The sequence below is a fragment of the Coenobita brevimanus genome, chromosome 72, assembly GCF_032717465.1.
Source record: "Coenobita brevimanus isolate Jiangsu-jjx chromosome 72, ASM3271746v2, whole genome shotgun sequence".
In the NCBI taxonomy this organism is placed as follows: Eukaryota; Metazoa; Arthropoda; class Malacostraca; order Decapoda; family Coenobitidae; genus Coenobita; species Coenobita brevimanus.
Genome location: NC_137025.1, coordinates 3,515,257 through 3,531,472, shown reverse-complemented (window position 1 = coordinate 3,531,472; position 16,216 = coordinate 3,515,257). Strand labels below are relative to the sequence as shown.

Genomic DNA, 16,216 nt, shown 5'->3' with positions numbered 1-16,216 from the left:
TAAACCACCAGGTACTATAATTTGGTTACTGGTATATGGATATCATCCAGCACAGTAAATGGTTTCTTGGTGTACAGGAAACCATTTGGCTTGTCACTGAGTGTAGAGTCACCCATAGGCAGAAGGAAGAGGATAGAATGAAGGAAAAAAAGACAGAAGAGGAAGTGTAAAGTCACCTATAGGCAGAAGGAAGAGGAAAGAATGAAGGAAAGAAAGAAGAGGAAGGAAGGAAAAGAGAAAAGGGCAGACACCCAAAGCAGCACTACATCGTTATTATTTATTATTATTATTATTATTATACATTATTAGGGTTCTTGCTTTTGTTGTATCTTAAACAATTATTTTTGCAGTATAGTATTGTTATTTAGATGGTTTTTATTCCATGATATTTGGTATTTAAGAATTTCTTCTTTTTTCTCTTTAGAAATTTGCATAAAGTATCTTACGAGCACACGAGAGCACTCACATTTCATCTTTAAAGTTAAATTGCAATATAATTTGTAAATAGGAATATACTGTAGTGTAATATAAATTAAGTTATAGATTGGTCATGGTTTATACATCAACTCCTTCTAAGGTATAGCTAGCTGAATTAAGGTAGCTATTTGGTATACTGTACTAATAAATATACTATATACTGCAGTATATGTAAATGATTTTATAATGGAGTATGTTAGTTACTTTAATCAGAGCCTAGAAGTCTGTGATGGGGGCAATATCAGTGTTTGGAATTCCTAGTTATAAATAAAAGAGGAAGGTAGCTATTGATGAATGCATTCAATGTGACAACAGTATCAGGGGTAGCATGATGTGAAATATATTGTTGTTTTTGTTGTTATATACATCAACGTAACAATTACTGTATCCGCCTGGTTTTGTGTGAAGATTCTGTACAGCTGACAAAACATACCATATTACAGTAAGTTAAGAGTTCTGTAACACATGTCATGGACAACTCAAAGTTACCCAGTACCTATTTCATTTACTGTTTTCCTCCTGGCAGTTTTTCCATTCAGCTTATACCCAAGTACACATGTCTAGAGTTGGAAGAAACTGATCAAACTCAAGAAAGCGGTTGTTTCTGGGTAGTGAACTGGCAGCGACTAAAGTAGTTCTGATCCTTGATGTATGTAGTTGGGTATGAGTAATGGCAAACTTTTGCCTGTGAATACTGAATGTACTCTCTGGTGCAATCATCTTTTGCAATGGCTGCACTGAATTCCCCAATTTTATGGAGTGCATACTTAGTTGTGCTGGAGACCTACCAGTAACAAACATTGATTGTTTGGAATTTCATGGTACACTGGTCTCTTTTGCAGTCACAGTGCTGAATAATTTGTTGAGGATAATATGCTTTTCATTCATTATTAATTTGGTGTACTGTACAGGCTCAGTATATATGGTATGTTGTCAAGTTGGTTGATGGAGGGTTAGTGTCCCCCTCCCTCCCATAAAACTAACTTGAAGGAGAAGTGACCATCTTTTATGGGATTAATGCATCTGGCAGTAGGTAGATAGATAGATAGTATTAAGAATGGATTTTGCTTTAGTAAATAACAAGAGATTAACAAACCAGAATAATCAAGCACTGCACCATAAGTGCTTCAGTTTGGGTGTTCTGGAATAGTTTGAGCTCTGCTGTATGTGGCAGAACTCCTGACTGACTACACGGTCAGTTAGGTTTGTTAATTAATTTTGTAAGTTACGTTGGGTTGGTTTTTATAATATTTATATTGAGTAGATTCAATCTAGAATACTTAGAGGATTTTATTCATCAGTGATATTAGCTGAGTTGATTTGTTTGTGAAGAATTGAGCCTTGACCATCATCCAGATCTCTGTACAGTATATTAGGTAGATAACAGAGTATATGTAGCACATAGTGTTTATGGTATACTGAATATGACTGCTCAGAGTTACTGTAAAAATTTTTACATTTGTGTTTATGTAGTCATAAGTGTTGTCAGTTATGTCCATTACACCCATGGGTTTCATAGTGGACCTCTTTTTGTATGTTAATATGACCTATGTTTGCTAAATATTATAGTTATAGAACTTTTATGAATTGGTGTGTAACATAACCCTGACATTAAAATATTAAGTGAAATATATCCACAGAATAAAAGTGAAAAGTATCTTAAGTGTATGATTGTGGGCATATGTATTATAATACATTACTCGGTTGCTCAGTGAAATCAGTCCTGAAGTTAATTATATATTATTATAAAATATTCCTGCAAGGTAATTTACTTATTATTATTTTCCTTTAAAATCAGGAAAAGAACCTTAGTTGCGTGAATGAAGTTATGTATTATGAATGTGTATGATGACAAGGAGTTCCTTGGACTTGACATTGCACTTGCACTGGAAAAGTATATATTTTGTATTCCAGGCTCTTGAAATACCTTCTTCTTCTTCTCACCCCCCACCTTATCACAAAAAAAAAAAATAATAATTAATTAATAAATAATACTTTTGTACTCCCTGTGGTACTTTTTTTTTTTTTTTTTTTTTTTTTTTTTTTTTTAAGGTTCAGTAACAGTATAATGCAGCAGAATAGAGTTAAAGATGAAAGTCAGTCATCTGAATATGAATTTTGAGGAATAAGAAACATTACAGTTGTAGGAGACAGAAGTTGTAAATAAATATATTCACGATTTCTTAGCTTAGTCAGGGGCACTGTACTCACACACTTGCTACAGCGTTCTCCTTACCATACATTATTTTAGAGGCTGGGAGAAGGACAGAAAATGAAGTGTTGAGCACTGTGTTCATCATTACAGCTCGAGCTTAACATTAGGTAGTTTAGAGGGTTTAGTGCCACCCAAACCTGACTGCTTGCTGTGCACCACTTAGTAGAACCTCTGTTCTTGTCCTTCATATGTTAACTGTGAACAGAGAGTAAGCTGAGACAAATATCTGTAGATCTGTGTTCGTAGCGACATACTGTACATACATATACAGTACAGTAAGTTCTGTGATACACAATTCTTCATGGTGTTCTTGACATTAGTCCAGTGTTACAAAAAGATTACGTGTTGATCTCTTCATTCCAAGGGATCTCTAACTCAGCCAAATGAAAGCTTCTGGTATTGGCCAGAGACAGAGTAAAATCCCAAGTACAGTCATAAGAAAAACTATCGTTACCCCCAGGAATGTTCGATGCAAAACGAATCTTAGCTGGGCTATGTGAGCGAGTCCTGTTCACCCCTCCCCCATCTAGTGTTGCCATATCACAATCCCATTACAAGAGTTGGAATAATGAGCAAGAATGAGCCATATGGGTGGGAAATATATAGGACGTGTTTGCGTTACCCTGAGCGCCCCGCCGGGGATTAATATTGAAACTCGCCATGTGTTTTTTCCTACTACAGTATTCAGCACTTATTGTCTATAGAATACAACAACATATTATTTTCAAGGGTATTAAATCTATGGGCATCAACAGTTTTTATTTATTTATTTATTTATTTTATTATTATTTTTTTTTTGATAGTCTAGCAGGGGTGCATGAGTTCATTTGTTTGCTTCAGATGGGTGGTTAAATGCTTCAGATGGATGTTTCAGAGTTAATATGGATGGGGTGTGGTAGATCCATGTTATGCATTGTGGAGACATCACAAAGTGCACGAGGGGCTATAATTGCTCTGCATTTATTATATGTAGAAAGTAATATATATAATTATTACACTGAAATTTACTAACTTGGCTTGTATTGGCTGAATTATTATCATACGTCTGGCATGGGTTCACATATTCATTTCCTGTCCGCATGTGTGTTGCTGACTCTACACCATTCTGTTATATTTTTATTTAATGAATTCGGTGCTGGATATTAAACATATTGTCTCTATGTACAGAGGCTAAATGATCTAATTAGCTTTTATTACCTCTAGCACAAATTCTGATATCTGTGTCTCACATAACCAACAGTGATGGGTTTGCGGTACAAACTTTCCTGTCGTGCCATTCCACAACACTTCATCATTGTCATAGTGCATAGCTCTAAAGGGTAACGATAATTTTCCTTAAGACTGTACATGTTCATGCTGAAGATTTTTTTTTTTTCTTCTTCTTCTTCTTCTTCTTCTTCCAGCTTATAGAAGTGTATGCTAGTTTCTCCCTTTTTTACGGCACCATTTGTTTGGAAAAGTTGTGATGTTTTGAAATTAGCCTTGACATTATTAGAATTAGACTGCCAGTACAGGCATAGCTACAATATATACATTTCAGTGCTAGCATGGAGTCTTGTTCATGTAATGACTGCTTTACAAATTGCATACTCATTTGTAACATCCCTATACACTTACTGTGACAGATGTATAGCATCCTGTTTGGCTTTCACCCTAAAGCCTGCATGTTACCAAAGAGTCCTATCCAATAACAAGACGAGGTTTGTTACATCCGTGCATTTCTCACATGTGAGTTCATGAGATACATACCTTTCTGGTCCATAATTGATACAGTTCTAAGAGCTGGTTATGTTCAACACAGATATTATGTAGGTGATCAGAGTTGGCAGTCCTCAGTGGTGAAGACAGTATAGAAAGAATTTCCTGATTTTAATAAGTGGTTGGTTTTGTTATCTCCAACTCAGCTATGGTGTTTGTAGTTAGTAGCTTCATAACTCAACCATAGCACTAAAGATTTTGGTAGTTAAGAAACTGAGATGGCTTTTTATTGAAGATGGTGTCTGTTTTACTAACAACAGTAAAGAGCTCAAGTTAAATGTTATAATCTTCTGGTAATCTTGTACTTTATCAGTAATATAGCATCACCTGGGAAAGCTATCCCTGTGCTAGACTGATTTTGCTGTATAGTGCTGGTGTTATTACTGTTCTGTTTTTGCAGAACTTTATGTTATTACTTTATCATCTCCAGTGTAGGATTGTACTAGGCATGAAATGTTTTTACCACTGTTATTCTACTGCTAGAACATAAGATACTGTGTACATTAACTTGTGAAAAAAAAGATTGGTGATTATGTTTCCTTTCCCTACTGATCAGCAAGATATTTAAGAGTACAGTACAATACAGTACCTGTATTCTAATGTGAGAGAACTTTGATGAGAGAGAGCATTGTCCACTTTGTTCTCTTACATGTTACTGATGGACCATACATGCCATGCACATATATATATATATATATATATATATATATATATATATATACAGGTATATATATGGTGTATGGTATATCTACTTTTTTTTTTTTAATAGGAAAATGCAGAGCAGAAGAAATGTTAAAGGTTATATAGTTTAACAAATAAATAGCCAATTACAGTACAGACTTTACATTTTGTTTTGGCAGATGAGTCTGGCCCACAGCAACACCAACAATAGCAACAACAGACAGTTTTATTCAGCTTAGGAAAACTTGCCGTAGTCAGGAGTTAATTTCTGTGAAGTTGTATATTGTGTTAATCCCGTGAGAGTGGCTGGGACAATGTAGAATTTTATTGTGGGTACCATCTCTCGAAGAAAGCACCCTAACTGAGTGGCTGGGACAATGTAAAATTTTATTGTGGGTACCATCTCTCAAAGAAAGCACCCTAACTGAGTGGCTGGGACAGTGTAGAAGTTTATTGTAGGTACCATCTCTCGAAGAAAACACCCTAACTCCAAATGGTAATGGCAGAATTTTAAAATCCTCCCTTCAGTAATGCAATCAAAAGCATCCATTCCCTCTGATTCTGGTGCTGTTTGTCAGGTTTAGAATTTGAGTTTATAATCTGTAGGTTGCACCTCAGTGTATGATGTTGCATACATCACTCACATTCCCTCTGCATGGTTTTGTAATCATTGTTTTGTATTTACCTGCTGCATTGAGTATTACTTTAATGGTAGCTGCTTTTGATTAATTAGTTTATCTGTTTCGGTCAGAATAATAATATTCTGTTTGTTGATTTAGGATAAAACTCCAAGATGCACCAGTTTAAAGCTGCTACAAGTGTAAATGAATGAGTTTACTTCACTAAGCAAAAGACAGAACATGGAGAGCTCACAATTAAAGATAGAATTAATTCAGGCCTGAGAAAAAAATAAATAACTTCATGCAGTGCTCCTTACTGCTAAAGAAAAAACTTTAAAAAGAATTAACAAACAAGGAAAACTGTTTTGGAGACAGTACATGTTTGCTAAAACCTATCCAGACAAGAGATGCACGTTGAATATTTTTATACCATTAGATAATTTTATTCACCTGAAGAAAGCCTCTGTCAGGTAATGAGCTGAAGGAAATAGTCAGTGGTGGTCAGTGTTTGAGCTTCAATGTATGGGAACACAACACAGAAAAATGCAGATGCATATTGTATTAGCAACACAACTTGTACACAAATTTAGGAGCTAACACAATTATAGTAGAATTTACTCCACAGCAGTCTTTAAAGTATTAAATTAAAAGTACAGTAGTAAGGATAGTTGCACATTAAGAGTGGGTATGCATATTGAGCAGCCAGTTGCCTTTGCCTAGGTGATAGGTAATGGTGGAGCAGGAGCACCTGTGAACAGAAGTTCCTCCATGGGCATGCTACCTGACTTACACTTAATTGTGTCCATGGTGATGGGACCTAAAAGCCATGTGAAACAGAAGTCACAAAGTGGTAACCAAGCCCTTCAATTTGTGTGTCATTTGAGAAATCCATGATGAAAGAGTTCAGTATGTCCCTCACTGCCGATGCTCTTTGTAATGTGGCATATTGGGTATAACCACATCTAATACACACAGCTGTTCCATAAAAGTAAAAAATTGGGGTTGTGCGTACATCTCCACCCTCTCACAGTTGTAAGAAAGTGACCATTAGTGTGTTAACCACAGGCAGGTTGGGTGGGGTCATTGAGTTGTACAGTCTTATCAGCTTTGGAGGCTTTGTAGCAGCTCTTCCTTAACCATTTATTTTGTATGGTCAACCTTATTATCCTCATATTGTAATTTGTCTTTTTAATATCAGCACAGCTTTTACATAAAACATACAAGATAATATTATTGTGCCATATGCAAAAGTAACTTGGTAAGGAATAGTTCTAGGGAGCCTCCGTAACCAGTCAGAATATGGCCTGTTGTATCTGTGCGTGTGTTAGTACTGCTGCCTCAAGGGTATTATGGTTACCTTGTACTGCAGTGTTATTTGTTCTTGTTTGCTCACCATAGATGGCCTCATTTCATTATAGGATCTGTATAGTGTTGATTTGAACAATACTGTAATTTTGTTTTTTGTATTAGTTATTGAAGAATGAATGTTAAATTAGCTATTGATCCAAAATTATTATTATTTTTTTTTTTTTAAGCACAGTACAGATATGGTAAGTAGAACGCATATTATTACAGCATTAGAGGTTCGATGTCATCTGTGTTGAATGGTGATTTAATTGGTACAATAACAGTATAGTGCACTGTTTGGAAAAATGCTCGTAGCTTTATATGAAAAATAGCATAGAATAGTATTAGCAGGTACTTGTTTACTAGGTTAGGTAAGTTTTTACTGAAGTGTATTAGTCTTACAATTTCCCAAGTTTATGTTAAAGTATGAAGTCACCCCCCCCCTGCCTTTTTTTCCCCCACTTTTGTGAGGTATAAATCAAAGCAAGTAAGTCCCAAGCTCATAGCGGTGCCCCTTTCACATCCATTTGTTCCCAAGGAGATACATTACATGGCTGCATGTAGGACAGGTGTGTAACAATGATTTGGTTTGCCACATCTGTATGCCAGTTCAAAGATGGAGCAGTTTTCATCCCCTTTCCCAATTCCTTGAGTCTTTTTTTTTTTATATATATATATATATATAGCAGGGAATATGTAGATAATATGTGTCTCCCTATCACTGGGAGAGTCAGTGATGGGTATAAAACAATCCCTAATTGACCTCAGTACTTGATCCTTCCTAATGCTGGATCTCTAAACTTCATACAAGTTGTAAGCAACATAGACACTTATTGTGGCATTGTAGTTGTCCTTCATTACATTCTACACTGCCACTTAGAACCCACGCCGATGGTTTATATGAAGTTGCCTGGAAGATTTGGGGTCTCATCTTTTTCCTTGCCTTTTGTCCTATTCTGGACTCTTGGGTATATATTATCATAGTTTGCAGACCTATGAAAAGCAAAGTGTGGTCTATTTTAAATCAGTGAGGTTAGGTGTTAGTACGTGGATGTTTTTTTCTCGTGTGTGTGTGTGTGTGTGTGTGTGTGTGTGTGTGTGTGTGTGTGTGTGTGTGTGTGTGTGTTTTCATTTGTATCACATGTCAGGAATACCTGTGTGATGTACTGTGAAGAAATTCAGATGACTTTTTTAAGGTGGTATGTGTGTGAATATCAAATGAAATGGTAGTTACCATAGACCTATTATTCAGATTCTGTATCACAGTACATATGGAACTGAGAAATTAAGGAATGATGTATACAGTATAAGCTGTAGGTTCAGCTTGGTCATATTATCTTTAATATATCACACTGGTTCTTTACCATTGGGTAGACAAAAGCGTCGCATCTTTTGTATATTATGTCCATTCCATTTGGTGATATTTAGAAAAAAGATACTTTGTAAACAAGTTTATGTCCAGGTTTTATGTATTACAGTAACACAATATAGTTATTACTATGACTTACAACTTCATTTTCCCTCATATTAAGTCCCATAATCCCCCATCATATACATGCTTGCATAGAATAGTCACAGTGTTTTGTGGAACTGACAACCGTAGACAGATTAACCACTTTATTATGCAATGGATTGGTGGAGCACTGCATTATGAGAAATGTGGCAGCTTTATAATGTCTCCCTTCATGATATTGTGGGTGATGCTGTGATACCAGGCGCATCTGGACATGAACCCAGTGAAATGCAGGAATCCAATTGCACTCGCATAGTTAGAGCTCATGCCGGGGTTAAGTTGAAGGTTTGTCTGTGTTATGAGAGTGAGGTACATGAGTTGAGTGTGTTGTGGTGTGAGGGGTAGCACAACACTGAGGGCAGATTGGATTGGTTAAGGTTTATTTTTGGTGGTGGTAGTTAAGTAGAAAAGGGTGATGGCCACTTCATAGCCTGCCTAGTTGAACTGTTCTCTGGGAAGGACAGTTTCTTTGTGATAGTTATCTGGTGCAAGTTTGTAAAGGATGAATTATATTTTTAGTTTTAGATGGCTGTGATGGTTTGTAAATATGTCATGTAGCATAGTGCTTAGTTTGGGAGGTGGGATGTTTTCATGGTGTTTTGTGTAGTGTAGAGAAGTTGTTAGTTATTTTTTTTTATGTGGTGGAGGATGCTGCAGTATAATTTTGCAAGGATGCGATGAATCTTGTGGTGAAGCAATTAACTGTGTTCTTCTCATGATCACGTGGCCTGTGATCTGTACTTGTGGTCTTTGTACAACCTGTTATTATTAATATTATTATTATTATTATTATTATTATTATCATTATTATTATTGTCCATTTCTGTGTTCATGGCTACATAGTGGGGGGCCCTGCATGGGGTTGCACAATTAGTCACGTATGGATGAAAAATTTTTATAGACCAGTAATTTCCACTTGTCTGAAGGTAGTGCCTCTGAGTGTTCTTAATTCCTTCAGTCAAATGATATGTTTTTATAATTTATGCTTGCTACTACCAATTTTATTCACCCTGGGATGATTTTTCAAACTGGAGGAGTTAGGTATAGTTTTTATTAACTTTTTCACAATTAGAAATCTGTCCTAAGTTGAGTAAAATTGTCTTGTTGTGGCAAAGAGAGGTTGGAAAAAAGTGTCATCAGACTCAACAGGTTAAAGCACTTATCACGGATCGTCTTTTACCTCATGTCCAGGACCTGGCTGCTGGATCCCACTACAGTGTATAGTACGGTATTTACAAAGTATCTGAGCATCCTGGTGATCTGATGGCAGAGCTCTTGGCTTAAAACAGGCTGTGGCTTACATCCCGTGGTTTGAATTTCAGAGGTGACCAGAGGCCTTTCTGTCAGGTAAAATATTATCGGGGGTAGGCCTATGTGTCTGTCTCCTGTTGTTACTTGTTCTGGACTACAGGAACTTAACCTTGTCCCCTATGCACCAGTGGGAGCAAAATGGGATTGGTAGTTTATCATTTAACTGAAATACAGATTAATCCATGATGTTGAGCTCACTTTGCCACTTGCATAGGGTAGGTATGGAATAAACTGAGAGGAAAGAGGTAGAGGATATGTCAAGGTGAGTACTGGACATATGTGCCAAACTATGAGGTTTGGGAGACCACAGCAAGAACTGTCACTGGCAGGGGCTGTCACTGATACCTTTAATGCCAAGAATCAGTCCTACTTTTCTGCATTCTTTATTAAACTACTCAACTCATTGTAAAATATATATATATATATATATATATATATATATATACTGTATATTGTAATATATATATATACTGTATATTGTAATATATATATATATATATATATATATATATAGGATGGGACTGGAGTGTATTGGTGTTGTGATAAGGAGAGGTAGATTGAGATGGTTTGGACATGTGGAGAGGATGGGGGATGATAATTGGGTGAGGAAGGTGAGAAGTGTTAATATTGGGGGTTGGGTTATGAGGGGTAGACCAAGAAAGACATGGGACGAGGTCATTAATCGTGACCTCAGGGTTAAGGGACTGAACAGGGAGGCTGCAATGGATCGTGCAGCATGGAGAGCGGCTATTAGGTGACCAAGGCCGACGCATGCAAGCATGTTGGAGCCTTTAAAAACGATATATATATATATATATTATATACATGTATATATATATATATATATATATATATATATATATATATATATATATATATATTATATACATGTATATATATTATGATGTATATACTGTATAGTTGTGGATTTTAGACAGTTTGATTAAAAATACTAACCCCACTCTCTGGGCTAATTGATTAAAATACCCCATAGTACGGTCCATTCACTTAATACACGAATTTCTACAGCGCGAAATGGCTAGAGCGCGACAGGGTGGTGAAAAAATTAAATAATCGGCAGTGCGTGAATTAGTTTTGAAAAAGTGAAATCGGGGCAGCAAAGTGAGCCAAATCCTGTGTCACGCTGCAGAGTGCAACCTACTTATGTAGAGTGAATGAGGAAATGATGCAGATAATAATGTCAGAGCTCTGTGTGACGTAGCAGGCATCCGCAGAACTTTTCTCAGCTGAGCCTAGGCAACCTCACGTGGTGTATACAGTCCCCTCATTCACACAAAGCAATGCTTTTTTTTTTTTTCCCCCATCATCGCCATGCCTCACCCCCAGTGGCAGAAGAAACACCTCACCCACAAGTTCAAGATGGAAGTTATAGAGCAAAAGAATAAAGAGGCTGTTGTGTGGGTTATACTTACTGTGTACGTGTGTTTAATGTCCCATAATACATACTGTATGCAAAATGACAGACTAGGGACCAAAGGGGTGACCTTTGAGGTGGCCATCCCACCAATTATAATTTTCCCATAAGGTATGCTATTTGTAAAGCTTGAAATTTCTAGAGAATGAGGTCCTCTGCTGCCCAGATTCTCATGTATTACGCAAATGGGCTGTACATTATCCCTCACCATATCTAATTTCCTCACACATCTGATGTTCTGAACTTCATACCTTGTCTACTCACTCATCCTAATGTAACTTAATCCTTACTCAACCACACCTTGGATTTCTGATGCCCTGAGCTTCATTACCTCATTACATACTCAACCACATCTGATGCCTTGAACTTCACTCATTTACTTACTCAACTGTACCATTCCTAACTGATGTCCTGAACTTCATTCCTTCTTTATCCACTCTGTCCCACCTAACTTAATCCTACCTGACCTTGCACATTTGATGCCCAAAAATTTCATTCCTTATTTACTCACCAAATCTGTGTTGTGCCATGGCTATAGTGTGGGTTGTGGTGCAGGTTAGAGCAAGATGGGTGTGGTGGTAGAGGTGCAGCCAGAGTACGGCTACTGTGTCTTGGTGGCTGTTGGATCATCCTTCATTCTGGTTTGGAAGGCTTGGAAGGTAAGTCACAGAGATTACATACTCATACGCTCTAACACCTTCAACCCAAAGATGCCATTTTGTAGTTTATTCTTGCTATAGTAAGATAATTTTATTTATTTTAGTAGAGCGCCTTAGCAGTGAATGGATTAATGGAAATTAACTAACCCCATCAGATTTAATAGTCTCCAGAGCTGAATAAGGAATGCTTGATGATACATATAGTTAAATTGAAAATTATGTGCTTGGACCAAATGTATACACCAGGAATCCTTTTATTTCCTTTATAGTGTTACTGTTTACTCTTTTGTGTGCCTTATCCCTTCAGTTTGGTGACATCATGTACTGTATTTTATTCTTGCTACATTCAGGCAATTTGCTTACTGCGAAAACTGAGGTTGTGAAGGGGTTAATGGAGACTTCTAACCCCATCACAACAAATGGTCTCCCAAAAGCTTAATAAAATCATCTGGAGATAGCAAGAATAAAATAAGATGATATTGTAGAAATGAAAGGGTGTGGTGTCTAATGCTGTACTGTAATTGACATATTTACAGTGCTGTATAGGCTGAAGATTTTTTCACCTAAAACTATTCTTGTAGTAATTGTTGAGTCAGGTGGTTTACAGCCATTGAACATGAAAATCACTACCAAGAGAGTGAAATGTAGCTACGAGGTTGGTAACTAGCCACACAATTACTCTTTGGCTAGAAATTCATCCACAAATAAAGTTAAAGTACAGATTGAAACTCACATTGTTACATGTCATAATACACTTCTGAAATTTCATTTTTTCAAAATTTGTCAAGTGTCAGGGACACTTAGTTAAGCTCTCAGTCAGTAGAAAACATCAGCTGTTACATTACTAGGTTCAATATGAGGATTCCTTAAGAGCAAGCACGGCATCATTTATTTTGATTAGACATGGCGTTGTGTTTCTCATCTGACGTGTCAAGGAAAAGAGGTCACATAAGAATAACTTAGTGTACTATGCAGTTTGGTGGAAATACTTTTGATATCACTGTACTGTATATTTCCTTCTCAAATTTGCGGAGCTTCCCAGCCCTCCATGGTAAGAATGGGATGATAATATATATGTTAATGTGTGTTTTCTGTGTCAGGTTGGTACGATGCGTCGCCAGTTTCGCATCAAGTACCCAACAATGTACAGTCCTGACAATGACCTCTTCAACTGCTACCAGCGCGCTCACCAGAATACGTATGCTTAACTCAGGCTACTGTTTTGTAATTTTTAGTTTATTTTGAGTCAGTTGTGGCCACATAAAGCAAGAAAGTTAGAATGTTCATACCATATGACTGGAGGAATAGTTACAGACTATAAAATTATTCGTTCCTCAATACATTTGTTTCTTCAGCATATGTAAATGCTATGATACTGTTAAGCTTACAGGAGACCTCTTGTAATGTAAAAGTTAGAAGCAGTGTCCCTTAAGCTATTATAATATATATATTTTTTTTATTCTTGTTTCTTTCTTATGATATTACTCACCATAAAGGAGAGTTTTTCACAGTCCATAGGCAATAGGTAATGAAGGCAGGTTGTAGTCTGATCCACTAGACCACAATGGTGGTGAGGGAGATATAGAAGAAGAGGAAAGAGAGAGAACAGAGTGGCTATGATTGGATGCAAGAGGTGGATGAAGTTGTTGAGGGAAGACAGAGTGGAAAGAGGTAACTGGTGTAGATAAGAGGGGAAGGATGGGCAGAGACTGATATAGGGTTGGATGAGATAAATAATGGAAGGAGAAAGTAGAGAAGAAAAATAGAAGCAAGGAAAGATAAAAATAAATGTGTGGAGAGGTTGTATGGAGAAAAATAGGTGTGGGGGGGTTGTAAAGATAATGTATGATAAGAGAAATGGTGATGAAAAAACTGAATGACTTAGGAAGAGGAAAGGAATTGAGTGCGTCGGGGGATAGTTTTAAAAATGTTACTGTTTGTTATTAAGGTATCAATCCATTCACTATGAAAGGCCTTCAGGATTCAAAAATTATCAGGTGGTGGCAAAAATATATAATAGGGATAAATGAAGATAACTTCCAACTCCTTCACTAAGAAAGGTTTCCCAACAGGTGTTCTAGAAGCAGCAAGAGTATTGTATAACATAAAATATTTAAGATTATTGTGCAGGAGGGGTTAATGTTGTATCCCTATACACACCAGAAATATAAGTTACCATTACAGAACAACTTGTATGTCTATGCTTTGTTGGCATCATGATGAATGTACCCTTAGATGGTGAAGGGAGGTATAGTATGGGAAGTATGTTTGCATTTTGTATGTGAATGTCATCCCTTCACAGTTGATGATGGTACTGTTTGGTTCTGAGAGGGAGGGACTAATGGGTGAGAAATGAAGTGAGAGCAGAAAAGGTTAGATAAAAGCTGTAAGGAGGTATAGTGCAGTATATAATTATTTTAACGATATCTGTTTTGATAATCATTACTGTTCCTTAAATTTAATGATGTTGTGATATGACAAAGTAAACAGTCAGTATGCAGTATTTTAAATACAGTGGGTTTATAGCTGTTTGGTTTAATGGATGACAGTTCTTGTTTAGGGTGAAGTTTTGTAATAAAGCAATAAACATGTATGGTTATGGTATGCATTGTGAGCTGTATGCTGGTAACCCGACTAGTGTTGGTTTATGAAATATGGGAGAAGTGTTAGTCTGTGTTGTGCATAGAAGCAAGTCTTTTGTAGTGTACATAGTGTACAGTAGTAATAAATAGTCCAGGAAAAGTGTGGTTTTTAGTGTAGAGGGACAGGAGTGTGATTTGTGAGCAGCAGCAATGTAATCATATTGTTCTTGACAGGCTGGAGATGTACCCAACCTTCCTGACGTTGTTGCTGCTGGGTGGTATTCACAGCCCCATCACCAGTGCTCTTGCCGGTACTGTCTGGTGTGCTGGTCGGGTTGCCTATGCCCTTGGCTACTACACTGGAGGTCAGCCATCTTCTCATTACACTTTGACAGACCGTGCAATGTACTGTACTGTAGTAAAATGGCTAAAGCTCTTTACTGATCTTTGATAGCACAGTAAAATTGCATGATACAGTTGTGATGTTCATACATAAACACATACCTTCCACACCCATCCAAGTCTCTAGCAAAACAGTACTGTACTAGAGACACCACTAGAAATAAATCTCACAGAAATAACACCTGTCTTATCAGCCATAATAATGGAAAAACTTCAGACAGAGCCTTCAGAATGCAGTTGTAAGATGATGCTCAAAGACCACAGATGCAAATCACCTTGACCAGGGAACAACAGTATCTCCAGTCAAGAATCCCATTAATGTAGAGAGAGATTGTACACCATGCATCATCTTGCAGTTTCTCTACAAGAAAAAAAAAATCTAGCCATCCATCCATCATCCAGTCGTGTTGCCTCACGAGGAGCGTAGGAGCCTGGGGCTGGGCAAGGTGGTCCTGTTATTTAAGATGAGAGTGACCAACCTCACTCATCCCTGAGTGGTACTATGTAAGTAATAAACCCCAACCACCCTTAGATATAAGCCTGCACAGGCTCTATCTGATTGGTGTGCCTTAATTACCCACTAAACCATAAGGTGCCATAATATGGTTATATGGTTACCATCCAGCATAGTAAATGGTTTCCTGGTGTACAGGAAACCATTTGGCTTGTCACTCAATGTAGAGTCACCCATAGGCAGAAGGAAGAGGAAAGAATGAAGGAAAGAAAGACAGAAGAGGGAGTGTAAAGTCACCCGTAGGCAGAAGGAAGAGGAAAGAATGAAGGAAATATAAGTAGAAGAGGAAGGAGAGAATGAAGGAAGAGAAGAAAGGGCAGGCACCCAAGAGCAGCACTACATCGAATAGGTGGATGGCAGGTGCTCCCACCTACCCCCGCCCAAAAATAAAATAAATGAATAAATAAATAAATAACTCCAACTTCGAGCACTACACTACACAAAACATGCATATGTACATCACCATAGCCATTCAAGACCTTCAGCCAAACAGTACCCATCATGAACTAACACCAGACTCTCATCCCACAGTAACTACCTAACTCAAAGATTTATGAGTTCACCTACCCAGATTATGATGGAGCCATCATTCTTCATCTGTACCAAAAATGTAATATAGTTTGTCCAATCTTCCTTCACTGTTATGCAGCTCCCTCACACTGCATTACACTTACTTCATTCAGCTCACTTTTAATTCATTAG

At 37.2% G+C, this 16,216-nt stretch overlaps 1 protein-coding gene across 5 annotated transcripts in view; it reads left to right on the top strand.

Annotated features, from left to right (window-relative positions):
- LOC145407260 (glutathione S-transferase 3, mitochondrial-like) overlaps nt 1–16,216 on the top strand; it is a 39,052-nt gene that overhangs the window by 16,927 nt on the left and 5,909 nt on the right. For 3 of the 5 annotated variants that reach the window (XR_013898675.1, XM_080278293.1, XM_080278296.1), the window contains exons 2-4: nt 11,913–12,016; nt 13,117–13,214; nt 14,833–14,963. Coding sequence is in view for 4 of the 5 variants with exons in the window: in XM_080278293.1 (XP_080134419.1) it covers nt 11,924–12,016; nt 13,117–13,214; nt 14,833–14,963 (322 nt within the window). In the remaining variant the exon portion in view is untranslated. Of the gene's footprint in view, nt 1–9,799; nt 9,840–11,246; nt 11,341–11,912; nt 12,017–13,116; nt 13,215–14,832; nt 14,964–16,216 lie in introns of those variants that run through there. The other 2 variants (XM_080278294.1, XM_080278295.1) reach the window with 2 other exon arrangements.